The 25,233-nt window shown below is 36.7% G+C and overlaps 5 protein-coding genes and 1 long non-coding RNA gene across 13 annotated transcripts; 3 read left to right on the top strand and 3 right to left on the bottom strand.

Annotated features, from left to right (window-relative positions):
• The first annotated feature begins 700 nt into the window (after positions 1-700).
• On the top strand, positions 701-5,827 carry LOC118434862. Of its 3 annotated transcripts, none has more exons than XM_035849327.1 (12): positions 701-1,006; positions 1,117-1,388; positions 1,461-1,713; positions 1,860-2,006; positions 2,121-2,417; positions 2,489-2,521; positions 2,585-4,032; positions 4,124-4,497; positions 4,670-4,738; positions 4,882-4,970; positions 5,080-5,216; positions 5,279-5,827. In XM_035849327.1, the coding sequence occupies exons 1-12, from the start codon at positions 719-721 to the stop codon at positions 5,436-5,438; spliced, it is 3,567 nt and encodes a 1,188-aa protein (XP_035705220.1). In that variant the 5' UTR covers positions 701-718; the 3' UTR covers positions 5,439-5,827. The 3 variants fall into 3 exon arrangements, with proteins under 3 accessions (XP_035705220.1, XP_035705217.1, XP_035705209.1); XM_035849324.1 differs by having other exon boundaries at positions 4,882-4,976; XM_035849316.1 differs by having other exon boundaries at positions 4,882-4,997.
• LOC110849035 lies at positions 5,603-8,100 on the bottom strand. Its single transcript, XM_022096413.2, has 4 exons — positions 7,787-8,100; positions 7,455-7,654; positions 7,131-7,378; positions 5,603-6,908 (listed from the first exon to the last, which is right to left on the bottom strand). Exons 3-4 carry the CDS (start codon positions 7,294-7,296, stop codon positions 6,043-6,045), a joined length of 1,032 nt encoding a protein of 343 aa, XP_021952105.1. The 5' UTR covers positions 7,297-7,378; positions 7,455-7,654; positions 7,787-8,100; the 3' UTR covers positions 5,603-6,042.
• A 27-nt stretch (positions 8,101-8,127) lies between these two features.
• Positions 8,128-9,750, top strand: LOC110849046 (epimerase family protein SDR39U1). The gene is made up of 6 exons (XM_022096424.2): positions 8,128-8,301; positions 8,397-8,417; positions 8,493-8,578; positions 8,675-8,882; positions 8,944-9,096; positions 9,203-9,750. Exons 1-6 carry the CDS (start codon positions 8,274-8,276, stop codon positions 9,616-9,618), a joined length of 912 nt encoding a protein of 303 aa, XP_021952116.1. The 5' UTR covers positions 8,128-8,273; the 3' UTR covers positions 9,619-9,750.
• On the bottom strand, positions 9,687-11,562 carry LOC110849024 (protein AAR2 homolog). Its single transcript, XM_022096402.2, has 5 exons — positions 11,176-11,562; positions 10,970-11,088; positions 10,780-10,899; positions 10,419-10,704; positions 9,687-10,310 (listed from the first exon to the last, which is right to left on the bottom strand). Exons 1-5 carry the CDS (start codon positions 11,424-11,426, stop codon positions 9,743-9,745), a joined length of 1,344 nt encoding a protein of 447 aa, XP_021952094.1. The 5' UTR covers positions 11,427-11,562; the 3' UTR covers positions 9,687-9,742.
• Positions 11,563-15,169: 3,607 nt separating this feature from the next.
• On the top strand, positions 15,170-22,823 carry LOC110844828 (multidrug resistance-associated protein 4). Of its 2 annotated transcripts, XM_022091130.2 has the most exons (35): positions 15,174-15,765; positions 15,854-15,991; positions 16,107-16,243; positions 16,336-16,362; positions 16,447-16,484; positions 16,585-16,807; positions 17,064-17,220; positions 17,323-17,375; positions 17,449-17,557; positions 17,629-17,659; positions 17,749-17,805; positions 17,974-18,080; positions 18,210-18,303; positions 18,378-18,599; positions 18,705-18,721; positions 18,792-18,835; positions 18,903-18,933; positions 19,026-19,182; positions 19,270-19,422; positions 19,504-19,709; positions 19,789-20,135; positions 20,208-20,404; positions 20,473-20,506; positions 20,569-20,675; positions 20,742-20,862; positions 20,942-21,019; positions 21,087-21,188; positions 21,268-21,414; positions 21,514-21,743; positions 21,810-21,893; positions 21,951-22,000; positions 22,111-22,137; positions 22,258-22,387; positions 22,484-22,594; positions 22,665-22,823. In XM_022091130.2, the coding sequence occupies exons 1-35, from the start codon at positions 15,581-15,583 to the stop codon at positions 22,719-22,721; spliced, it is 4,008 nt and encodes a 1,335-aa protein (XP_021946822.1). In that variant the 5' UTR covers positions 15,174-15,580; the 3' UTR covers positions 22,722-22,823. The 2 variants fall into 2 exon arrangements, with proteins under 2 accessions (XP_035702683.1, XP_021946822.1); XM_035846790.1 differs by lacking the exons at positions 22,484-22,594; positions 22,665-22,823 and having other exon boundaries at positions 15,170-15,765; positions 22,086-22,137; positions 22,258-22,345.
• On the bottom strand, positions 22,802-25,179 carry LOC118434062. Of its 5 annotated transcripts, XR_004833756.1 has the most exons (11): positions 24,948-25,175; positions 24,817-24,884; positions 24,553-24,631; positions 24,403-24,485; positions 24,098-24,312; positions 23,952-24,032; positions 23,832-23,862; positions 23,624-23,754; positions 23,427-23,544; positions 23,144-23,330; positions 22,806-23,063 (listed from the first exon to the last, which is right to left on the bottom strand). It is a non-coding gene; the product is annotated as an uncharacterized LOC118434062 (long non-coding RNA). The 5 variants fall into 5 exon arrangements; XR_004833755.1 differs by having other exon boundaries at positions 22,802-23,063; positions 24,553-24,893; positions 24,948-25,179; XR_004833754.1 differs by having other exon boundaries at positions 22,802-23,063; positions 24,553-24,884; positions 24,948-25,178.
• Between the last annotated feature and the right edge of the window lie 54 nt (positions 25,180-25,233).

The following is a 25,233-nucleotide window of genomic DNA, read 5'->3' as shown; positions in this document are numbered from 1 at the left end:
TTATCCATCCGTTGAGTGAGAGTGCGTACGACAAACGGATTTCATGCCCCAGTTCAATTGAACATCTACATATTTATTATTGTAAAGCCAAATGTTTTATGTAATTCAAAAAAATATTTACATGTGCATGATTGGAATTTACTGTAAGCGGAGGAGATGTACATGTGCTCATTCGAATTCTAAAATGACTTGTCAGAGAGTGGGGTGGAATTTGATAGGATTGTTTTTTTGTGTATGTAGATATTTGTGCAAGTAAAATTAAACTCGAGGAAACTTACCCCTTGACACTTGGTGAGATGGATGATGGACATGCTGTCTGTAAGTAATAAGATATGCAGTCGGTGTGTCCGTCGGTATGTGGATGGTATCAATATCAGACAATACTCTCAATAATGAAAAATAAATTGGATACATTAACTCTGGAAGAGGAAATGAGTACAATGCAATGTGAAATAAACTCTCGTCACTTCCTTTTCTAACAACAATTCCAGTAGTTTCAGTTCCAGTTTGCGAATGAAATGCCAATCTGCCATACATACATATGCATACATAAGTATGCATCCATATATGCACTATCTACTTGCATTGCATTATTATGATGCAGCTACTCCATGGACTCCATGATATTTACCGATATGTACAAAGTATGTCTCCATATCTTCTATAGTTTAGTTTATATATTATCAGATGCTATTTTGAGCCAGCGTTGTGTGGGTGGATGACTAGTTATTGTTTTATCTGCGATATTCTAATAAATCTGTTGCATAAAATGTCTCAAAATTCGTCTGCAAACAGAAAAAATCATCATGCAAACAATTCGGCTGAAAAATTTGCAAACATGGACAATCTTTTAATTCTGGAGAAAGCGTTGGAGCAAAGTGGTCAAGACTGGATTGAGAACTTGAACATAATTGAACAACTTTTGGTTAGAGTAACCGATCGATTGAGCCAAGAAAACCCTTCATTAAGGTCCAAATTTATCATTCGGCGACTTCCTACGTATCTCGTAAGATTTAAATTTTCATTAAAACTTTCTTCAACAAAAATTAAAAATACATATGTACATATTATGCAAATTTGTATTATTATACTGGTACATATGTCTCGTCTTGTCAGGCTCCATTCACCAACAAGAACGAGTATGCTATTATGATCGAAGATATGCAGTTTACAATAACGCCCCCTGCAAAACCCAGTGGTTCCCAAGATCGGCCTGGAACTGTCAATTTTGGACAAATTGAAATATTCTACAAACCACGATCAGAGACTGAAAAATCAACACATGAAATTCATGCGAGTAATCCAAACGAGGAGTTGCCCCCTACGACAAAACATGAGAAATTCAATTTGTCAAAAGAGATGTTGAATGAAAATCAGGCATACTGCAGGTAATAATTTTGAAGTTACGCAAATCTTGGTCAGATATAAAAATATTCAGTACTTTGTAATCATTTCTCTAGCCACGAAGTTTTCAAAAGGTTCACGTCAGCGTTTGTCGATGCATATCAGTCAGAATGTGACATTGCAGCTTCTTCTGGTGAAAGTGAGACTTCATATTTGGGAGATGTTCAATTGGTTGGCCCACACTTACTGCTGGACCTCTTGGAAACTACAGAAGTTTCGAAAATATTTACATTGAATCAATCCCCGTTGCCTTTACCGAAAAATATAAAAAACAAATGCACCGTGAATGTGAATTACCTCAAGAGCATGGTAAGTGCTAAGTATACAATTCCTGAACTTTAATTAACTTTGAAATGGGAAGAGGCAATATGAGACGAGTAAAATTGTCAAATAAGCTTCCGAAAAAAGGGTAAAGCTACTTAACCTGATAATTTATGCAAAAAAATTTCTCCTAGCTCACCATTAATTACGAAGACACAGAAGTAATTGTTCGACCATGTCTATTTTACAACAAATGTTTTCCTAAAGTCAATGCTAATATTTTGGAAAGGCTTCCGCTTCATCATCAAACATACCTCCAAATTGGCGAGTCCTTGAGAAAGGTAAATGCATACTTATTACATAAGATTAATGCGTTGCATACATTTATGTATTAGATACCATGAAAGAATGTACATAAATTTTGAAAAGACAATGAATCGGTAAATATTTTTTAGGGCGTACTGTTTTTCCCGACCAGCTTCGAAACCTTGTGGACGTTGCAGTTTTGGACTTCAGAGTCACATATTTTATCACTCTACCACCCATCCAGCATAGTTTCACGAGTATTTAAACTGTATGCAGTCTTTTGCATAAATCCGCTTCATTTTTGGGAAACGATCAACTCCACCTTTCTCGTCGACAATATGGATGACGGGTCAATCCAATCTCTGATGGAAAATTCTAAAGGCAACCTACTCAATACTCAATACTTGGTTAGCAGTTTTCTGTTCGAGCTCGAAGATTTTTGTCAGGTAATGTATGACAACTAAATGAGTGTATAACAGAAGTACTGTACATTATGTGCCACAAAATTATATCACAGGTTGAGGATTGGGCCCCAAGAAATTTTGCAACGGTGAGTAAATATTTCAATAAGAATTCGCATTTAAATTATGCTCATGATTCACTGCTTTTTCAGAGATTCATGCACTTACTTAAAACGGCGGTGGATTCGTTCGAAAAGGGATTTCATGCACATTACTTTACAAAAATCAACGTTCTCAGAGGAATTTGGAAAAATGCCGACACATTCGAGAAGGATGAAAAATCCGTGTTGCGAGAACTGGATGATGTCACCGAGTCTCAAGAGAACTTGGAGGACTATGGAGAGAAGGCTTTTATGGCGATGAACGATTTAGAAGATGACTTTGGATTTCAGTTTGATGATTTGGCCACAATTGATGACGACGAAGACATTGTCCATCGGCCTACGTCTGAGACAATTTATAAAAATTTGAACCCCAGAAATTCTAGAGAATCCTCAATGCCCTGTGGGAGTACTAATCAACAGCACAATACAGAAAGACCAACGACAATTTCGAGAATGTTTGGATCTAATTTAGTCAAAAAATTGCACAGCAAACTGTCCCGTAGACACAGCAATGCCACATCACCTCCTCCTCCGCGGAGTAAAAACAGACAATCCATCACAGACATTGCTTCTGGGTTTGAAGAATCTGTGGCTCAGATGAGAAGGCCAGACAGCTTAAGACTGAGATTCAAGTTTCAAACTGAAAGCGATTTGACAGAAACGACATTTTCTCATGACCTGCAGAAACAATCTTCTTCTTCATCATCGTCCCCGGTAGTCGTAGCCGTTCATCCCCAGTGTTCCACAACAGCTCCGTATTCCGCGTCTGTCTTCCACAATGAAGGGTTTCAAAATCATGTGGAAACTATTTATTCGACTCTTTTGCTAAATCTGACTCAACTTTCTCCCTTCGACTCCCGTTCCGATCAAATCACCATATCAGACTTGGACAAGGTCAAGAGAGCCCTGGAGTCCCAAGAAGAACTGGTGTCAATTTGGGGCAAGGCGTGCAATGAATTTCCCAAACCAAAGTGTATTTGTCCTCACATTTTTAATCCACGGCAAATCCAATATCTTTCCTTAATCATTCAAACAGTTTCGAAATGCTCTCCCAACATGATTCAAATTGTCAAAACTTCTAAAATACCGGCTTGGGAAATCAGTGGTGATATCTTAAGGACAGTATTGCACCAAATGAGAATGGAAGTTGTTGAAAGTGAGTCTTTGAAGGAAAAGCAGCGTCCAAAGGGGCCCAATCTAAGGGACAAAAATAATAAGTCCGACAGCGGCGGTGATGTTATTAAACCGCGAAAGAAAAGGTCGGCCACCTTATCTAGATTCAGTTTAAAAAGACGACAAAATTCTTCCCCATGTCATCATGATTTTATGCGAGGACAAGAACACCATTCAGAGACGGATGCTCAGTTTTCTCTGGAGGAGCCGGAAATTGCTGCTACTCACCGGTTGCTGGAATGGCTCTGGAATTTGAGATGTTCTGAAATTGGGAGACTGAGTTTAACAGCTTATCATTACATTGAGCAACTCTACCACACTAGGTAAATAATTCGCAAGTTCGATACATTAGAGAAAATGAAGGACATTCTTGACGACGTAATTCTTCATAATTGTATATTTTCACCACCCCAGCCTCGTCAACTCTCACTTTTTGGAACAATTCTCAGACGACAAAGTATTTTCGACCATGGCCTTGAAATCCGCCATGGCAGTGACAAGAATAATGGGAGATCTCTCACTTCCTGTAAATTTTCCACTTTATGCTGCCAGCTTGAAAGGATGGCTTTGGGCGGAAATGATTCTTTCTCTGGCTTCCTGGAACAATGACAAGGGTTACGTGATGAAAACGACAATACCTTTGGAAACTTTGCATCATGCAGCAGTTGTTGATGATGACGACAAGACAGAAATATTGGAAAGGGTTCTGGTCACTGAAAATGCTAATTTGACCACCCTTAAAAAGAAAAATATTTGCAGTGAAGGGGAATCAGAGCCAGATTTGGAAGGTTATAAAATTTTACAGTATGTATTCGGTCCTTGAAGAATAAAAAGGGTGAATCGTATTTGACGCACTGAAATTTCAGTGTTATTTAAGTGTTTAAAATACAGTTCGCCTTTTCACTCTTCAACGACAACATGATAATTATTTTGACATGTGTAATTAATAAATATGTATAGCGGCCACCTTAGCATATCACTCTGAAATGGCCACACCCATCGGGTGGAATGACTTCGAAGATCCCAGACGTAAGAAATTTTACACATTATTTTTAGAGTAAAAAACGAGGGCATAATTGTCGTAATATTTTGAGCTTCCACGATTTTTTATTGGCGAGACTCGCTTCCCCTCCTAACTCTAAGACGTACAAGTCTCTTTCCTTTTATGCTAGGTCCTGGACCACTCGCTGTAGCAATTTTAATCTTCTCGTCCACAATGTATTACAAGAAATGGGAGATGTCCCCAGGAAATATTGTGCAGGTTTTGGTCAGACTTCAAAAATTCAGTGTATGATGAGAATGATTGTTGAAGGAGGTGGGGTCAACCCTTGGGGAGTATAATAACTGTGACTTCCATATTACATTTTCAGAGCATGCAACATGTTGGGCAAATGCTGAGTCCTCCACACAGAAAAACTGCTTTGAACGAAGTTCGCAAGCTGAACAAGTCATTGTCCATCCGAATTTACAATTTTGATGATAACGTCATGTCTAAAACATTTCGCCGGTAACTCTTTTTTAAAAATACATAGTTCGAACAACAAATAATCTATTGTGTCCATTCTGCAGTTTAAATAGCTTGAGAGCAACTAGAAGCAGAATGATGCGGCGAGAAAATGCTGCTCGACGGTACTTGTCTTGTCGAGATATAGGATGCGAAAACGAGACGGCAGGGAATGCTATCGTCACTTTGGTCAACGGAAATGAATTTGAATGTACCAGGTTTTAAATAATTCACAATGTAAATCATTTGTAATAATAAAATAAAATGAAACAGTATATGAAAGAAATTAAATTAGCAGTAAGTCGTTTTAGTAAATTAGTCACGTCAATCTCAATTTTCAAACAGTTTGTAAATGAATAAAAAGTCGTACAAACAAAATTAGATCAAACTGTACGTTATGAACAGCTTAGGCTTTCATTTATTTATTTACTATTTCTTGTCATACTTTAATTATAATAGTAGGAATCGTTTAATTCAATATAGATTTTGTCAGAATATACTTATGTACTACTGGTGGTTCAGTTCTGGCTGTGCATGCATGAAGTACTATTTTGCATACGGAATTTTAGAATTAGTATTAAGTAACAATCACTAGAGTAAGACTCGGTAAGAAACTATATCGGGGGAAGTGGACAGAAAAATTATGAAGGGATACAATATTTAATACAAATATAGTATAGTTTATCGTAATAATTTTGCGATTTCTATTGTAATTCGTTTACATGCATATCATCTTAGAGTTCATTAGGAGGTTGTACATTATATTGACTATTCTATAAAATTGATTGTGAAGAAATCATTATAATAATTATGAAAACTGTGCCAATGTCTATGCAGTTTTATTCTTGGACAAAATTTTCCTTGCTTCAGGCACCCCATTTTCAGCTGCAACTTGCATCATGGATAATCCACCTGTTATGTCACCGTCCTTTAGAAGGAAAACTGCACAGTTATAAGTAGCGAGTGGGTGTCCTAGATCAGATGCTTTTGAATAATACTCTCTGGCCAACTTGTTTTCTTGCATTCGGTCATATGCGACGCCAATATTGTACAGAGCTCGTGCACTTCCGAATTCTGCTCCCTTTTCCATAAGATCCATTGCACTCAATGGTGGTTCATCGGATGACATGGCCATGGGGTCAATGTGGGATCCAGCCTTATTTGGTTTGACACCTTTGGCTTCATTACTAAGGAATTTGAATGCCCCCAACATGCTCAGAAAATCTCCCGTTAGCCTGTCGCTTATATTAAGTTTTGGCGAATCGTCGTCCGAGTCGGAATCTATACTATGCTTTGTTGTTAATGGAATTGATGATTGGAGACGGGTGGTCGGGGTAAGCTTGTAAGTCTGATTTCGCTTTGTGTCTTTCGGTTTAATGAACTGAACAACCTCCTCCTCCTCGTCTCTTTGGTACAAACATCCATCTAGTCCAGACTCTAAGAACCTGTCTTCCTTTATGAAGGGAGTTAGATCAATTGATCCTTTCTGGTGTATTGGAGGGTAGGAATTTATTTCAAACACTGATTGGGTGAGAATAGGTTGCGTAATTGCCGTCCTGGGCCACGAGAATGGACATTTAGAGTTTTCATTTTTACCACTTCCAAGACTCTCAAGTATGGATTGCCTGGGATGCTCTTCAATTGCCAGACGCCGCGTTCTTCCATGTGTTAATTCGTATGCAACCACTAAACCCGCTGGAAGAATTTACAGAAAACTTTCAATTAGGTATAGTTCGTAGTAGTAGCAGTCTAAAGGGGGCCTGCTTTGACGTCATCAACAATCAACACTGCTTGAATGTGACGAATGCAATACAGGATCGAGAATTATAATTTAGGAATTGCAATTTTTGTACGCTATGCTAACTTGTGGAAGTTGTATTTGGGCTTATATGTTTATAAAATTAGTTATAAATTTACCAGTCCATCCAAGAGCGTCGCACAAGCTGTATTTCTGATCAGGCACAAACTTTTCCTCTTTCTTCTGTCCACCTTTTCGAACCTCTTCCCCACTGACAATGGGGCAGTCGTTTTCTCGCCATTTACGACAAGTCCGTCCAAAAACTCTTCCAATAGCTCGATGCATTGTAAAAGATAGAGGTGGTCTTGAAGAATAGTGATCACGAGAGGTTTAATTTGTGCTCCACAATGCAGTTAGAATAATAAATCTACAATAATAAATAATGAACACTTAATAATATTTGGACTTGAACCTTTTTAAATGACATAAACAAGTGTACTAACCCAAATTTAACATTTTCAATCCACGCGTAGATCCGTATAGTAGAGCCCCGTCTAGTTTGGTTATTTAATGCAGGTTCCGATTAGTATAATTATCATTAAACACTAAAGGATAATATACAATACGATATTTTGACGAGTGACTGGGGCATTTGATCTAATCAATGAGAATAGGCTATTTTCACTCCTGAAAATGGTGAAATCTGTAAAAAAAACAAGTGCAATTTTTAATTTATTATACACAACACAACTAAAATAATAAACTTAAGACTAGCACAATTTGCATTCTGTACTACTATATTCAAGGAATTGAGAAAACGGATTAAATGGCTTACCTCATTTTTCGTAATCACATTTCAGTCATCCGACTTGAAATCATCCACGCTTACAGTAAAACTTTTAAATTTAAAGTAAATATAGCGAATACTGGATAGTGTATAATATAGCTTGGTCGTTTCTTTGTTATTCTATTTATTCTATTTTTAAGTGCAACTACGATCTTGTTGCATTTGCTAAGTTGTAAGCGTGTTTGTGATACCACAACTACCCTAACACTAATCTAATTTATCTAATGATAAGTACTAATCCAGAAAAAGTTCATCCTTCCAGTCAGGATGAGGGTGGAGGATGTTGTTTTGTTCTCGTGACCGGAGAATGTGGAGTGAGGGGAGTACTGGCTGCGTAGAAGCACTTCACCATCTTCAGCATGGTGTAGAAGTCACGTGCTCCATCCAGCCGATCCTGCTCAAATGTGGATCAACAATGAACATATGAAATCTCATATCAAGACTTTCTCTCATCTGATATTTGACAACAAAAACAATGACCAATCTTAAAACTGTATTGATAGGTAAGCCGCTGATTTGATTAATTGATTGATTTAACTGCGAACTTTTCGCCATAATTTTGCAATATAATGTAATGTATGACATATTTATTTTTAAGGTGGTGGAACTGGTTTCATAGGTTTGTTTTTATTTATATCATTAATTAAATTATTTACTACTTCGAATAAATTAATGTGCATTTTAATGTTTCAAGGAACGGCATTAACTAATTCGTTGAAGCACAAGGGATATGTTGTCAAGATAATTTCTAGAAAGCCTGGCCCCATTAATATGACCTGGGTATTCAAATGAAAGACCTATATTTAATGAACTATAATGCAAAATGTATGTGCTTTTTCTGAACTTGAGAATTGTGTTAATTTTAAACGTCTACAGACAGAGTTGGAGAAAACGGGCATTCCTTCAAACACAGCAGCAGTTGTCAGCATGGCTGGACAAAACATATTCGACATGACGAGGAGGTGGACTCCTGGGTTTAAACAAAATGTTTGGTCTAGTCGGGTTAACACGACCCAGGGATTAGCTAATGCCATTAAAAAGGCTGCTGAGAAGCCGACTGTTTTTATATCTCTGTCAGGAGTAGGTATGAAAATTTAAAAAATCAATTTTGTAGTTCTTGGTGGAATTTCAAAGATTTTTATCAGGTTACTATAAACCATGTGATAAAACGGAATATTCAGAAGACAGTCCTGGAGGAAATTTTGATTTTTTATCAGAATTAGCAGCAAATTGGGAAAATGCATCGAAACTTGACACACCAGATTGTCAAAATGTTCGAAGAGTTGTTATACGATCAGGTATGAATACATACATCATTTTATATGACAGGTCGTTTTTTATCACAATGAACTTGTTATCTCGACAATTGTCGAAAACACATTGATATGACTTTTTAACGTTTAGGTGTGGTGGTTGGAAGAAATGGAGGAGTTGTGCAGCAAATGTATTGGCCTTTTTACTTTGGGGTAGGAGGACCCGTTGCATCTGGACAACAATATTTCCCCTGGATTCATATATCCGATATTGTTGGTTTAATAGTATTTGCGATTGAAAACAAAAATGTGGATGGGATAATGAACGGGGTTGCTCCTCAAGTTATCTCCAACAAGGATTTCGCATCAGCCCTGGGTCGAGCTATGTGGCGTCCTGCAATTTTGCCATTGCCGGCGTTTGTTTTAAATGCTGCATTTAGTGAAGAAAGAGCCAAAATAATGACAGAAGGTCAAAAAGTAATACCGAAGAGAACGGAAGAGCTAGGTTATAAATTTAAATATCGCGATATTGACTCTGCATGTCGAGAGTGTATCAGAGTTACCTGATTAACAATCAATGGTTATTAGACATTATTTATGAATACATGTATATTATGAACGAGTATAACGCATAATTTCTTATAGATATTTGATGATTTTAATTGTAGACAAAATAATAAACATGCAATTTTTAAAATACTGGCAGATCGCCAACAACATCCATAAGTTCATGCTCTTCTTCTAATAGTGAATCATTTTGTTGATTATCATCAACATCTTCATTATTACTTTGTATCAGTGTGTCACTGTCATCGAGGCTAATTTTTCTCTTTAGATTCGGCCTTTCAGTGCTAAGAACAGCGTCTTCTTCTGCGACGAACGTGGGTGCATCATCAAATTCTTCCTCAAAATCCCAATCAAATTTTGATGTTAAAAATGCTGAAAATCTTTCTACCTTGTTCTTTAATTTGCTGTCCACTTTTTCATGTTCTTTAATGTTATTGACTAAGCGTTGCATACAACTGAAAAGAAAATTATTGCTTGCAACAATGTCGACAAAAAAATCTTCTGGAATTTCTCGAATTTGAAAATAGAGATCGGACACAAAATCGTAGTAAAGGGATGGATATTTTAAAATGGCGTCATCACTGTGACATAGTAATTGCGTTAAACACTTCCAATGTTCAAAAGAATCATAGTGCTGTCCAACCAAAAATGTAACAAATGCAAATTGAAGCTCAGCTAGGTAATCTGACGGCCTGAAATATAGTAAACAGCTTTGTATTAGATTGATTACGAAAAATAATCAATTTTGTGTCAATCAATATAATATTGAAGGTAAAAAGTATGTTAATATTCAATATTACGTTCCAATGGTCTCAATAACTTGTTGCAATTTCCAACTGTGGTCCAACTGAAATTTACTAATTTGTTGTGGGGATGAACCGTCTGGGAAAGTTTGCGATGGGATGGAAGTATATTTAATCTTGGACTCAATGTTTTCAGTCATTCTTGGTAAAGCATTTTCAGCTTCTTCTAATTTTGTCATTTTCCGTCTGGAAGTGCTAGGCTTGGTTTGATCCGCGTCCAGTGTGAGTTCTGGTGCAGATAGGATCCTCCCACTTGGTGGTGAAAGTCTTTTTAGTGAATCCACTGAAACACGACACGTATAATAAATAACCAAGTCCTGTCCATCCTAATAATTATATATATATAATATATACCTACCGGTAATTCTATTGGTGAGAGATACCCAAGTCCTCCATAAATTGTAGGGGTACGCTCCTAAGTAGCGATCCATTTCTTCCAGTCCATTCTGCATTCTAATGCAGTCCTCATCTGCAACTTCTAAAACATTGACATATGAACCAGTGAATGATGCATTACATTATTTCTTCATTATTAGTATTATCCTTACTGTCAGGAGAAATGTCCTCTGCTCTTTGGTCGTACTGTTTTGCAAGAAACTCTTTCTTTTCGAAAAAGTGGAAAAACCCCGTCCTTGGAGCCGTATTTTGATGATCCTTACTCACTGCACTGTTATAATAATAATACAATATGACAAAACGTCAACTATACGAATGATGCGATAACAATAATTATTTATTATAGTCATTGGCTCACCTAAAGTAGACAAAGTGGAGGCCGGGAGGGATCATCTTAATTCCACGGAATCTTTCTCCCGTGTTCCAGCTCTCCATGTCGATGCCCACCTCAGTGCCGATGGGGACGTCCAAGAGGACAAACGTTGCTCCCTCCTTGAACAGGCGAAGGCTCACTTCCGGTGACATCTCCAACCCTCCGCTCCGTCCAGCACTAGCACCACTAGTTTGTGGGGTCGACGCTGAGGTTGAAGGACACTCCATATTCTCCATTCAACAATCTTAGAGGAAATAAATGAAGATTAATTAGCAACTAAGTTGACAATGTACATTGCACAAATTGCAATGCAATTCACGAGAGCAAACGTAAACTTGCAACTTTTCAGATGTCCGATTCCCCCTGAACATTTAGTGGCAAGTTTCCCCAGTTCTACAGAGTGCCCCGACAGTCTCATTTTTCTCCTTCTTCTCAATCCAGCCAGTGTGAATTGAATGCATTTCATATTCATCTCATTTTCCCCATCATATTTACGCTATTGTCGTATCAGACAGAATAAACTCAAACGAAATAATTGAAGTGCATGATATGTATAAAACTTGGTAATTGGCGATTGAAAAAAATGTATGGTTTGGTTAATGAGTTGCTCGTTAGTATTTCATAACTTGCTCTGCATGCAGAGCCGGTTGGCAAAAAGAATCAGCCTTTTGCACCCAGTTATCATCAACAGTAGAAGTAAGTCATTATTTTTAGAGAATCCACAGAATTCCTTCAATTTTGCAGACCGTACAAGTGGACACGAGGCACATGTAGACGTATCGAATCAATCCAGTAAAATGGTAGTCTAGGTACATGCTATTGGCTGGGATTGCATAACACTTGGGCACGTTTGGCAAGTCGTCTAAATAGTTGCCACCATCAGCGGCTCTCCTTGGTACAAGAAGCTGGACAATAATTTGTACTCTGCTGCTGGAGAATATTCTTTAACGCACTGGATGGCTGCCCAACCAAACCTGACTTTAACCAACAATTTAGCAGCCACGCCACAATAAATTATGTCTTGTCTTGGAGGCGAGGAGGCCAAATCGTCTTTTGGCATGACGCATCTAGGTATGCAGCCGTTTAATTGGGATGTAATGGGATATTCAACTTGATTAGCAATATGAACCTGCCTTTGGTTTATGCTTTTGTCATTTGTGGGTAGAATTCCTTACGGAGGTGCAAAAGTGGAATATGGGTGGCTGGGCTAGATAAACCAATATTTACGAATACCTAGGACTGCATGAACCAGCTCATCAGAATCCATTGCATAACACCTTTTTAACGTCGTATGCAGATGCGTCGGGACTTTCAATCGTGGTTCTACACATGAAAAGTATGTATAGAAATAAATAAAAAATGACGTACAGTGCTAATTAGGTGTATAAAAGTGTTACTTCTGGGTTGGGAACCTGAGAAATTGTAAGAAAATAATCCAAAGCTAAAATTAGCAATTAGGTCTTGGATTTTACACTTTATAATAAATTAAAAGTAATGAGCTCACATTGCTCACAAGAATATTATTTACGTTGATGCATGTGACATAACAGGTTGGTCTCTGTGTTTGTGTCTATGTTGTGAATGTAGATATTATGATATGTGATGACATCAACAAAGACTGAGAACCATTTTTGAGATCTATTATGGAAAACCAGAACCAGAAATACTTTTATTACACACACCAGCCAACTAAGGAAATAATGAAACAGAGATTTCGAAACATTTCACATCATCAATTCCATAATAGAACGAGCTGTTTCGTTTGTTGTATTTTGGTAACCTTCATATTTAATTATTCAGAGCTTTGTACATTTGAATGCTGGTCTAACCCGGAACAGTTGGTGCACAGTGTTTGCGATTAAAAAGCATGTTTAATGCTGCTTCTCATCACACTTGAAACTGTAGATGGATTCGTATGCAAAGTTATTTATGTGTATTACACATTTTAAACAGAACTTCCTTTCCAAGCGTCTGGCTCGTTGCATTGGTTGGTATTAAGCAACATGTTGAAAACAAAATATTTTTTTGAATTCTCAATCTTTATATTGATTGATTACTAAAACTAATAAATCACCATGAATGGGAATATTTTTATGTTTTGCTTTTGGACACATCTGGACATGTTGAACAGGACACATGAACAGGTTGACCCGCATATGTCATCATGGTCAGCAATTGTTGACTGTCAAAGTCAATAATGAGCACAAGGTTGATTTTGAAAATGACCAGGTTTGACCCGCGGTTGACATTTTGTACAATGTTTTACAACCACAAGTGTGCATTCATAGATATGTAATATTGCATAAAATGATTTCTAAAAATCATGCTCAAAAATTAACTTTTTGGGCAGGTTTGCACCAACAAAATTTTCATTGGTTGATTTTCTGCTTAACAGTTGCACTATTATTAACGGCAAGACACAAGACGACTAATTGGGAACAACAATGAAGCAGTGTAATGCAATATACAATGAATTAATGTTAATGAGTTTGAAATTTAGTTACAAATTTTCTCATGCAGTTTAATAACGCGATGAACAGCAAGTTCATGCCATAGATTCATGCATGCATTTAGGATTAGCTCAACAGCAATAATTCTATGATACTGTGGTTAAATTTCAAGTGACCGTGGAAAATTAAGCAATTATCAGTATCAGGGAGGACATTATAGCATTGTTTATAATTAGCCAACTCTTTGTTTCATAGAAATTATTTAATAATGCACCAGAGCGAAGGATGTGCATTAGATTATCAGTCTCATGTTATTAACTGTAAAATTTTTATAAAATTGCGTGTTGACCAAGTTAATGAGGTATTCATCCAGCTATTCTCCAAAAGGTTATGGGTATCATTGGGGACTGGGAGTCTTGTTCAATGTAAAACATAAAGTCATTCATACGATCACCATGCAGGAAAAGTATGTAAATAAAGTGAATTGTGATTCCAGAGATTGAAATTGGAGTCTTCTTACTGATATGCACACATATGCCGCAGTTCGTCATGTACAATTTATAATGTAAAATACACTCATCATGCTCCAGAACCTGGCGAAGACCAGGAAGTAAAACACAGTTAAGTAGTACAGTACAGGTGCCTTTTCATGAACCTTATCGTCCATTGACGTCCATATCATTGACGCCAAAAGTTTTATGCATAATAGGAATACTCGGTCCCAGATTCTTATCCAGAATGAACCAGAAAAAATACATTTCCTCGATGTCAACTGTCTTGGTCTAGTTTTCCATCTGATGTCTCAATTGCCGGTTTTCTGTACATTTGTAGAAAAATGATAATGTGTGTGTTTTCCAGAGCATATATATTCAGCATTGTTGTTGGTCTACCGTTTAGATTATGTAAATAGTAGTTGTGTGATGAAACTCGTATGGTTTCATCAGAAATCCAGAATATTTGTTTGTTTTGTTTGTTTTGTACGTTGCAGGTGTGCTTGTGTTGCGGCTTTCTTTCCTCCCTCAACAAACACCACATAAAAGTTTGTTTTGTTTATCATTCATTGGATTACTTAATGTGTTCACCCGTTGAGTACTTTTTTTGCCGATGAGAGACATGTATGTGTTAAGCAGTACTTTAAAATCTGCTGTGTGCATTATCTAATTATTGCATTAAGGATTATAGCACTGTGCATAATATTGCACTGACAATGCAATGTGATTCTTGCATACATGTTGTGTTCTCATATTACATTCCATGGAACTTGATGAATGAGGATTATGAGACTTTTTTTACTATTGAACTACGATTACTCATTCTATTCATTCCTTTTTACTTCATATTATCCAATTAATATTTGACCCAGTCCTTTTTATTTATACCTCAAAATACGAACCTGTTCAAGTATTTTTTTTATCAAGGAACCTCTTAGATTTTCCAGTTCGTAGGAATATACAAGCCACTCTTTTACATGCTGCACGGCGGATATACATATTTCTATAAATCCCAGCGTATTCTGCCTAAATGAGACTACTATAATATTGGCAGCCACTGGCTTTGGACCTCAGTCAGACTCTGGAATTGTTACGTCAAACGCTGAACTGAACCTGTCCTTGCAGAAAAGCAGCGTCGTCCGCTGAAAGTGAGACTGGTTTGGATGACCAGCATACAAGGCGTACGTGAGGTTATGCAATCATAAACGCGTGTGTTACCTTAAAACCTCGCACACCAGGGATCATCGATTGCCTACCTAAAGTAAAAGTGATAACAATACGAAGAACTCGCTTTACCGAGTAACGCGATTGACGCCAACAACTTTCCTCGTGAGACAGGATTACAAATTTTTGGACATTGGGTTTTAAGCAGGTTTTGGTTAAAAGTGAGATAAGTTTAGTGTCTCTGTTCACATTGATCAATTAATAGTTGATTAATTAGACAATAATATGGATTTCCAACACAAGAAAGATTTTGAAAATAAAAGAGAAACTGCCGGTGTCGTCTCTCGTCTGTTTTTCTTCTGGATTGTGCCCTTGTTTTGGAAGGGGAGGAAGAAGGAGATCGATATTGATGATTTGGCTAATGTACCAGACGTGAGCAAGTCAGAACCACTGTGTCAGCAATTACAAGAGTAAGGAAAATTAGTCATTAAAAATAAGATATGTCTTGTCTCATGCTTGATTCAGATATGATTATATGTTTTTTTTTCATAATTTCAGCACGTGGGACAAGGAATGTGCAAAATCTTTCAAAGATTCAAATAAAAGGCCAAATCTTTTCAATGCATTTCTTAAGACTTTTGGAAGACGGTACTTTTCATACGTTGCAGTATTTGCAATTGATGGATGGGTTGTAAGGTATGGCATGCAGACACATTTATTTACATACAAGTACATAAGAGTCATACTAAAATCAAAGTTACGTTCATATCGTTGTGGAAAACTGTTGAGAAATTTTCCGTGGCTTTTGTAGAATTGCTCAGCCCTTGTTCCTCAAGTATTTCATACGCTCTTTCAATGATAAGACTGTGACAATTCAATGGCAATGTGCGTACGCTGCCGGCGTATGCTTGTCCACGATCCTTCACATTTTGTTCAATCATCCTACTGGTAAATCACTTTTAATATCATGTTACTTTATTTGCATACGTGTGGTTAAACTACAATTAAGCACAATTAAACGTTTAATTTATAAATCACAGGTTTCAAACTTTGTGAACAAGGAATGCGTAAGAAGAGTGTTCATGCAATCATTAAATAAATAGTTTCATAAAAATTGGTACATAATTATTATTATAAATTTGCTTCCAAAGGTTGTCGTGTTGCGGTGTCATCACTGATTTATCGAAAGGTATGAATCTAAATATGTGTCTACATACACTAACCATACATGGATATTTATAAATATTTCTAAGCAAGTTCAAGTGCTATTGTTACATAATGATTAATAGGCACTAAGGCTCAGCAAAGCGGCTGAAGGAAAATCATCTGTGGGCCAAATCGTCAATTTGTTGAGCAATGATGCGTCAAGATTCGATTACAATCTGCATTTTATCGCGTTTCTATTTGTGGGCCCAGTTCAACTCTTGTTATTCTTTTACCTGTTGTGGGAGGAGCTCGGTTTGGCGTGTCTCGCTGGAGTTGGATACATTGTCTTGCTGTCCCCCAGCCAGTGTAATATTTTTAACATTATTCTAAAGTGTCATAGATGCGTATCTCCATGTATCTATATCGCAGAGCTATGCATTCTTCGTATGTATATATTTACATGTGTATGGCAGCACAAAAAATTCTGAAGTCGAGCCTAAAACAAAACTTTGTTCAAGGCAAAACACGGATTACCATTCAATCGATTGTCTCATGCTTTTAACAAAAACGAAATTAATGCTCTCCAGGTCCATGACAGAATTATTGAACTAGATTTTTCTAGATTTCATTGGAAAGCTCTCTGCCATTTTTCGTGTCCAAATTGCAAATCAGACCGATTCGCGGAGCAAAATAATGAGTGAGATCATTGTGGCTATGAGGCTGATTAAAATGTACGGCTGGGAAAAGCCTTTTGCTGCCTTGGTCAAGAAGATCAGACTGTGAGCCTCTTTACATTTGCATTATTGCGAACAATGAGAATTGAATGTCATTGTCACTGTATAAAAAACGGCATTGATATTGGACTGCCCTACATATTATAGGTTCGAGGTCAAAGCGTTGAAGAAGAGATCTTACCTGAGAGCCTGTTTTATGGGTAAAGCAACAATTGCCACCTCTCAATCGCGTCTCATGCATTTATTTATTTGTGATGTAATTCTCGTTTTTAGGCGTGTTCACTTCGAACTTCACCTTCGTTCCTTTTTTGACCATTTTGACGTACGGATTGTTGGGAAACAGTGTAACACCTGATAAAGCATTTTTTGCAGTCGCAATATTGTAAGTTCTTACCCACGTTGTTGCAGATTTATCTTTCTTGAGCATGCTAATAAAAATTATAACTCTTGCAGCAACGTGATGACTGAAGTGATGATGTATTATGTAAGTTAAGTTAATGACCATTTCTCAGCGTTTAGAAATTGCAACGAAACTATTTTCCCATGTACTGATATCACTCAATCTCTGCATAGGTGCCTAATGCTGCAGCCAGCGTAGGTGAACTTCGTACGTCAATTAAGCGGATGGAGGTATGTATGTATGCATATAAATATGTACATGTATACCAATATAAATACGTATGAATTATCACACTGCAGAAACAGCCCAGTCAATTATATTAGAATTTATCTATAGACAAGTTAATATCTGTGGTTAAATCAGTGATGATGGTTTGACTGACGAATGATTATATGTAGGATTTTTTGCTAATGGAAGAACAAAGTATCGGTAAAAACATTGACATTAAGGATTGTCAAAATGGAACCATACTTCCGTCCATTAAAATGGAGAATGTTTCATGCAAGTAAGTTTAAATCCACCATGACCTTTAAACATTTTCATTGCTTAATAGCATGTTTAATGGTGGCAGTTAAAATGACAAATACCTAGATAAATATACTGCTTTTGCACATTTGCACTATGATTAAACTAGATGGAACGAGAATAAAGCTGCACTTGAAAACGTATCATTTGAAATTGGTGGGGACAAGCTCGTAATGGTCGTCGGACCAGTGGGAAGCAGTAAAGTACGCCGAATTATATGAATATTAATGACCATTCGATAATGTATCAATTAAAATCTGATTGCTTAATTCTCCAGACATCACTCTTGCAATGCCTGCTCACAGAATTGCCGATTGAAAGTGGTCATTGCGAGATCAGGGGCAAAATCTCGTATGCATGCCAAGATGCTTACATATTTCCTGGCACCATACGACAGAACATTCTCCTCGGCAAGGAATTCGTCAAGGGAAAGTATCACCGTGTTCTAGAAATTTGTGCGCTGGAGGATGATCTCGCCCAATTCAGTAGCGGAGATAATGTTGGGAAATTTTTATTTCTACATTTTATTTCTATATTTATTTATTTTACCCATAATGAATCATTAAATGCCATTTTTAATTTATTTATTTATACCTGAACTTAGACCATTTGCGGAGAAAGGTTAGAATATAATTATTTATAATGCATATCATATCAGAATATGTATTTTTAACATAAATTAAATGAACAGAGGGACGGAGTTAAGTGGCGGTCAGAAGGCGAGAGTAACGCTGGGTGAGGAACTTTAAATTTAGTCAAAGTAAAACTGATTTAATTTCAATTAACTTTAATTTTATTTAAGCTCGAGCTTTATACCATGATGCGGACATTTAGTAAGATAAAATTATTCTCGTTTCTATTTTATTATTCACTGGTCTCAATCTCAACATGGATCTTTGAATTTTTGTTGTTCTTCTGAATCTAGTCTCCTCGACGATCCCCTCAGTGCCGTTGACGCGTCAGTCAGCAAACATATTTTTGACAAGTGTATCCAAACTCAATTGAAAGGACGCTTGAGAATTTTGGTTACACATCAGCTCCAGTATTTACCTTACGCGGACCATGTCATTGTTTTCGACGAGGTATGACTCAAATAGCTACATCTTAAGTCAGGATTCAAATTTTGAGTTAGTTTAATTTGCACACCTTGCATTAAATCTTTAATTTAGGGGAAAGTCCTTGCTCAAGGCAACTATGATGATTTAGTTGAACAAGGAATCGATTTCATACGGCTTTTATCCCGAGATGACCAGGAAGCCGAAACGAACGAAGTGGAAAAGAAAACCACCAAAGATTTTGACGAAGCTGAAATTGTTGGGAAGGTTTGAAACTTTTTTAACCATACTTTTGACTTAATACTATTATTAGTTAAATGAATGTCATAACCTTTCATTGGTCATCAGGAGTGCAAATCGGAGAAAGACGAAGAAAATGATAACAACGTACAAGCTTCAAAGCGTGAAGTGATGGCCGAAGGTGCCGTGAGTGCCAAGACCTACTGGGAGTACTTCAAAGCTGGAGATTCTCTCTGCCAGATTTCCTTCCTGATCTCAGCATTTTTAGTTAATCAACTATTAATCAGCACCACGGACTTTTGGCTCTCCATTTGGTAACTGTTATGTATCCTTTGAGTGTGAATTTTATTAGTGAAACAATAAATCTGTACATATTTCTAATTTTAATTTTAGGACAAATGTCGAAGAGACGAACTTGCCACGATTCAAACGAGAGTTTACAGCAGACACAACGACGGAACAAGACCCGCTCACCATGTTCAATGATAGCTCAATCCTTGACCCCACCCCCAGCAATTTCGAATACGAGTTGGGCCAAGATTTTTGGAATATTAAACAATGGGACCGAAACATTTACATGTACATTTATGCAGCTTTGGCGTGCATTGTTTTCTTCGTAGACACAACTCGAACGTTGTACTTTTTTGCATACACCCTGAAAATTAGCACAAACATTCACAATAAAATGTTCAACAGCTTGGTCCGAGCCCCCATAAAATTTTTTGATGACAATTCGTCAGGTATTTTTTAATTTTAAAGATATATTATCGTCTTTTATATTTTTGGTTTATAGTGTTAATTATTTGAAATAGGAAAAATCATGACTCGATTTACAAAAGATTTAGCAACTTTAGATGAATTTCTCCCTCTCAGCATGTTTGATTCAATTGACATTCAGTTGCGAGCGGTCGGTTGTATGGTTATCATCTTAATTTTAAATTGGTATCTGATATTCCCAGCCTTGGTTCTTTTGTTGGCGTTTTCGTTTATCCGGACGATATTTATTAAGGTAGACTAAATATATGCACATAATTGTATAATTTACTAAATCGTGAAATCTCTTTGTGATAATTGCAGACTAGTCGAAACATTAAGCGAGTGGAAACATGCAGTGAGTTCAAGTATTATTACCAAGTATTATTATGCAGTGTTAACTACGTGCTTTTTGAACAGCTCGAAGTCCACTCTTCACGCACTTGTCATCCTCAATTCAAGGGTTGGCTACAATTCGTTGCCTTAAAGCACAAAATATTCTCGTCAATCAGTTCGATGAGCATCAGGTAGAAAATTTACACTATTTGTAAAACTGAGGGACAATTTATAAGCAGTTGGATTTGCATTCGTAGGACATCCATTCTGCAGCTTGGTACCATTTCCTTGCAGGAACGAATTGGTTTAGTATTTGGCTGGAATTATTTTCTACAGTTTTCATAACGTGCGTCGTGTTCAGTTTTGTGTTCTTCTCGGGTTCGTATGCAAACTATTGGAAATCATAAAAATATCGTGCATACTTTCTAAATAATAATTATAAGTTAAAACTGTACAGATAACTCAAGCACCGTTGTTGGGTCTGTGGGCTTAGCAATTGCGTCACTTTTGCAACTCATGAACACTTTTCAGTTTGGTAGGTTTAATTGTGAACTTTTGATAAGTCGAGGATTGAAATACAAATACGAATTCATTTATTCTAGGCATGAGGCAGTCTGCTGAGATGGAAAACGCGATGATCAGCGTTGAAAGAGCTTTAGAATATACAAAACTAGATTCAGAGATTTCTCGAAGATCGAAGAAATGTAAGTTACTCTGAAATTCATGAAATCAAAATTCTTTTAATTAGTGTTCACATGAAATTGATTTATTAATGGATCACAGATTCTGACAAAAAAGCATTAAAGGATTTTGGAACACGTGGAACCATTAAATTTAGTAATGTTAATCTTTCATACGATGGAGTGACTACAATCCTGAAAAATCTAACTTTTGAGATTCAAGCGAAAGAAAAGATTGGCATCGTGGGCCGTAAGTTTCGCAAATTATTACCTAAAATGTTTCAGGAGAATTTCTTTGTGCGTGTATTTTATGGATTCTTATCACAAATGTCTATATTAACTAATGTAGGAACTGGCGCAGGCAAGAGCTCAATAATCTCAGCCCTTTTCAGAATGACCGAATTTGATGGAGAAATTACAATCGACGGATATGATATCTCGGGAATTTCTCTTCACAAACTACGGAAAAACATTTCAATTATTCCACAAGATCCTGTCCTGTTTTCTGGCACAATCAGATACAATCTTGATCCCTTTGAAATGTTCAGTGATGAGGAATTGTGGAAGGTTTTGGAAGAGGTATGTAAATTATTGGTCTACGACGATCGAATATTCACCCACGTCTCACATCCATCATGATCTCAGGTGGAGTTGAAGGACCTAATCACTGCTTTGGACTACAATGTTAACGAGGGAGGCAAGAATTTCAGCGTTGGGCAACGTCAACTTGTAAGATCTATTATCGTCTCTTATATTTTGGTTAATAACGTTAATTATTTGAAATAGGTATGTCTTGCAAGAGCCATTTTGCGAAAAAACCGCATTTTGCTAATGGAGTAAGTTTCATTTTATTATACAGGCCTAATTTTGAAAGACATTTTTTAGAAGTTTAATTTAATTTATTTGTTTATTTTAATTAAGAAATTATTAATTATTATTCAATTAGCGAGGCAACTGCTTCCGTTGACCCACGGTATGTACATACACTATGTATTTCGAATAATGAAATGATGTCACTTTATTGTCATTTGACAACGACAAGTGTGCACGTATCACGTATGTATCAAACTGAGTTGTCAACATATTCTTGCAGAACGGACCAATTAATACAACAAACCATTCGAACGAAATTCATCGATTGTTCAATAATCACGATAGCTCACCGGTTACAGAGCGTCATGGATTGCGACAAAATATTAGTTCTTGATAATGGCAACATTAGAGTGAGTGCAATGCTTAATTATTTTGTGTCGTCTCATAACTATCATGCTGATCGTATCGTGGTTATCATACTGATTAACCTAAATATTTATCTGCAGGAGTACGATCATCCTCACATACTATTAAAAAGGTCGGATGGGTACCTACAAAAGTTAATTTGTGAAACCGGACATGCAACTCAAAGTCATTTACGCCAAATTGCTGAACAGGTAGGTATCACAGGGTTCAGAAACTAAAACTAAAATTCTACAAGTAATTTAACGAATATTATCACTACAGGCATACCATAACATTACTTCTAACGGGGAGGAGGAAAAAACATTGCAAAAACCTTAACAAATTACTCAGCAATATTGTTATTATTTCTTACACACAACATAATGCTTATAAATACATAGTACATAAGTTCCAGAATAAAAGTGATATAAAATATTCTGACAATTTTTATTTTAGTCGTTCAAAGTAAGTATAAGGTCAAAGTACAGGGTCAATTTTCATAAATTATTAATTTTTCGCTTAAACGGGGTTTTCTCCAACCCTCAATGAGAGGCGAAGTTTTAAGCAGCTCTACTGTCGACGTCGTCCCGCATCACCTACGCCCACTTGACAAGCGTCTATCACTATTTGGTTAAAACTTTCGAACTGGTCGGCGTAAACGTGATGACCAGCGTCCAACATCTATACACATTTCAATAAAAATATTCAGCCAATAATATTCTGTTGTAAATAGTTTCTTGTATAATTAATTATGTTATTACATGAAAATTGACGTAAGAACCTGGTCTTCGATTCACGATTTCCTCTGCCGGATAATGATCCACCCATGATTTACCTCCATAAATTAATGTCAAAGGGATTTTATCGTCAAGAGTCTCCAGCCTCATCTCCATTGGGTTCTTGGCCCACCCAAACATGTTCATTAAAGTATAAAATGCGGATTCGCCCCTGGAAATGATCAATATAATCAAAATGTTACAAAAATGACAGTGATGCATTCAGTCCGTCCAGTCAGTTCACTCAAGTTATTACTGAAGTTCTTACGTTGAGTTTTGTGCGTTACTATGATATATGTAGTTCGAAATCTTCGTCTCTGCATCGTCAATTTGGGTCGAAAAGTTTTTTATGAGATCAGCCCTTATCATTTTCAAGACTCGAGGTCCTGGCGAACCAGCAATGTCAATTAAAACGACAATAAATAAATCAAATTGAGTGTTGTGGCTGAAGCTTAAGATGCTCACCTAATGGTCCTGCAACCCTAAGTGACCACAATGGATTGATGGGCAAAGCATGCAAAAACATTGGCGATATAACGGTGGTGCAGCGGAATGTGTTGTGCATCCAGCAACCCAGTTGGAGGCTGTTTAAATCCCTAGAAGAAATAATTGGAATATTCTAGTATCATACAACACTTTAATTATCAACCTTATCTGTACTTCTCATGCTTACCCATGGATCAGCCAAAATAATATGAACTATTCTGTAGAAAATAATTACTGATCTTAGATTTTGCAAGGCCTTCAAAGTAATAACAAGCAGAGCACATAAAACAAGACAATCAGGTTTAACCTCTCAGGATGTCGACATCCATACGGTTTTCAGCCTCTTCAGGAATGCAGCTATAATCTGGTCTTGAGCTTCGTCCGAATCCTGTTTACCAAAAAATGACATAAAATTATAAAAGTATCGCGCAAAATGCCTGAAAGTATGCGTACCGGGCATGTCGATGGCGTACACGGGTCTCGTTTGTGATTCTATCATTCCTTTAAAATTTAACGTCCATAATCCCAACCCAGATCCAAGTCCATGAAGAAAGACTATGGATGACCTTCCAAGTTCTCATTGCTACTAAAAGTCCATACGTATAGGTCATTGTCGGATAAAATTGGACCGACCTTGACATATTTTGTATTATAAGAAGCCCCAACGTCTGCAATAGTTGGCAAAATAATTTTTTCGTAATTTTAATAAAATCTGCATATAATTTTGAAATATACGCATGGAATTAGTATGTAAGTACGTTGAAGAAGACTCGTTTCAGCATTCTGAAGTCTAGCGGACGACGTTCCAAACCAGACCCTGTTCCAGACACTTCGAATCCATCTGCATCAAAATATTTTGCCTATCAGTAAAGTAATTTATATTGGATTTATAACACGTATGTATGTACCCAGGTTCATAGACTAGAGATGCGTCAGCCGAATCCTCGGGAATATCTTCTGCCATATTTATAGTAATCTTAAGTCATCCTGAGTTTTCAGAATATTTTCAGAAGGTTGTCCCATAATAAGCACGATTGCTTGACCTTAAGTATCTAGGTAACGCGTCTCCCTTAAGGGTAACTAGGCACTAAAAGTCAAGCAATCGTGCATAATAAGTTTGGTGAACAAAGGATTTCTATGACACAAACCCAGATTTATAAACTTTCACTTACTCGTTGTCACATTCAGAATTTGCTACTTTATCGAGTACAAAATTATTGTTGATGCACTATATTTAAACCTAATTATACTAATATTAATATAATTATTTAAACCTGTACATAAATCTCAAAGGATTACATACTTCATACAGGATCGCCTAGTTTTACATTTCAATCACGCATTTATGCTAATTCGCTGAAATTTGAAATCAAAGATTAGATTTTTATATTATATTAGTTAAGGTGCGTTTATGCTTCACGTTATCGTTATGTCCTCCTCTAAATCCGATTTTTTGATTGGCTGAGCGAAATTGTCACTACGACAATTAAACATTTTAACCAATCAAAAAATCGGATTTGGAGGAGGACGTGACAGTGACGCGAAGCATAAACACCACTTTAGAATATAACGATTCTGTAATGCTAACA

This window comes from Folsomia candida, unplaced genomic scaffold (genome assembly GCF_002217175.1).
Source record: "Folsomia candida strain VU population unplaced genomic scaffold, ASM221717v1 Fcan01_Sc001, whole genome shotgun sequence".
In the NCBI taxonomy this organism is placed as follows: domain Eukaryota; kingdom Metazoa; phylum Arthropoda; class Collembola; order Entomobryomorpha; family Isotomidae; genus Folsomia; species Folsomia candida.
This window is presented reverse-complemented; position numbering and strand designations above follow the sequence as displayed.

Coding starts and splice junctions, on each gene's coding strand:
- LOC110849024 (XM_022096402.2), bottom strand. CDS start 11,426: ATGGAGAATATGGAGTGTCCTTCAACCTCAGCGTCGACCCCACAAACT. Junction 11,089..11,175: donor CTCCACTTTGTCTACTTTAG/GTGAGCCAATGA, acceptor TTATTATAACAG/TGCAGTGAGTAAGGATCATC. Junction 10,705..10,779: donor TCTCACCAATAGAATTACCG/GTAGGTATATAT, acceptor GTCGTGTTTCAG/TGGATTCACTAAAAAGACTT.
- LOC110849035 (XM_022096413.2), bottom strand. CDS start 7,296: ATGCATCGAGCTATTGGAAGAGTTTTTGGACGGACTTGTCGTAAATGG. Junction 6,909..7,130: donor CGACGCTCTTGGATGGACTG/GTAAATTTATAA, acceptor AAATTCTTCCAG/CGGGTTTAGTGGTTGCATAC.
- LOC110844828 (XM_022091130.2), top strand. CDS start 15,581: ATGGATTTCCAACACAAGAAAGATTTTGAAAATAAAAGAGAAACTGCC. Junction 15,992..16,106: donor ATTGATGGATGGGTTGTAAG/GTATGGCATGCA, acceptor TGGCTTTTGTAG/AATTGCTCAGCCCTTGTTCC. Junction 22,595..22,664: donor TACGCCAAATTGCTGAACAG/GTAGGTATCACA, acceptor TTATCACTACAG/GCATACCATAACATTACTTC.
- LOC118434862 (XM_035849316.1), top strand. CDS start 719: ATGACTAGTTATTGTTTTATCTGCGATATTCTAATAAATCTGTTGCAT. Junction 2,522..2,584: donor CCCCAAGAAATTTTGCAACG/GTGAGTAAATAT, acceptor CTGCTTTTTCAG/AGATTCATGCACTTACTTAA. Junction 5,217..5,278: donor ATGTCTAAAACATTTCGCCG/GTAACTCTTTTT, acceptor TCCATTCTGCAG/TTTAAATAGCTTGAGAGCAA.
- LOC110849046 (XM_022096424.2), top strand. CDS start 8,274: ATGACCAATCTTAAAACTGTATTGATAG. Junction 8,418..8,492: donor TGGTGGAACTGGTTTCATAG/GTTTGTTTTTAT, acceptor TAATGTTTCAAG/GAACGGCATTAACTAATTCG. Junction 9,097..9,202: donor AAGAGTTGTTATACGATCAG/GTATGAATACAT, acceptor TTTAACGTTTAG/GTGTGGTGGTTGGAAGAAAT.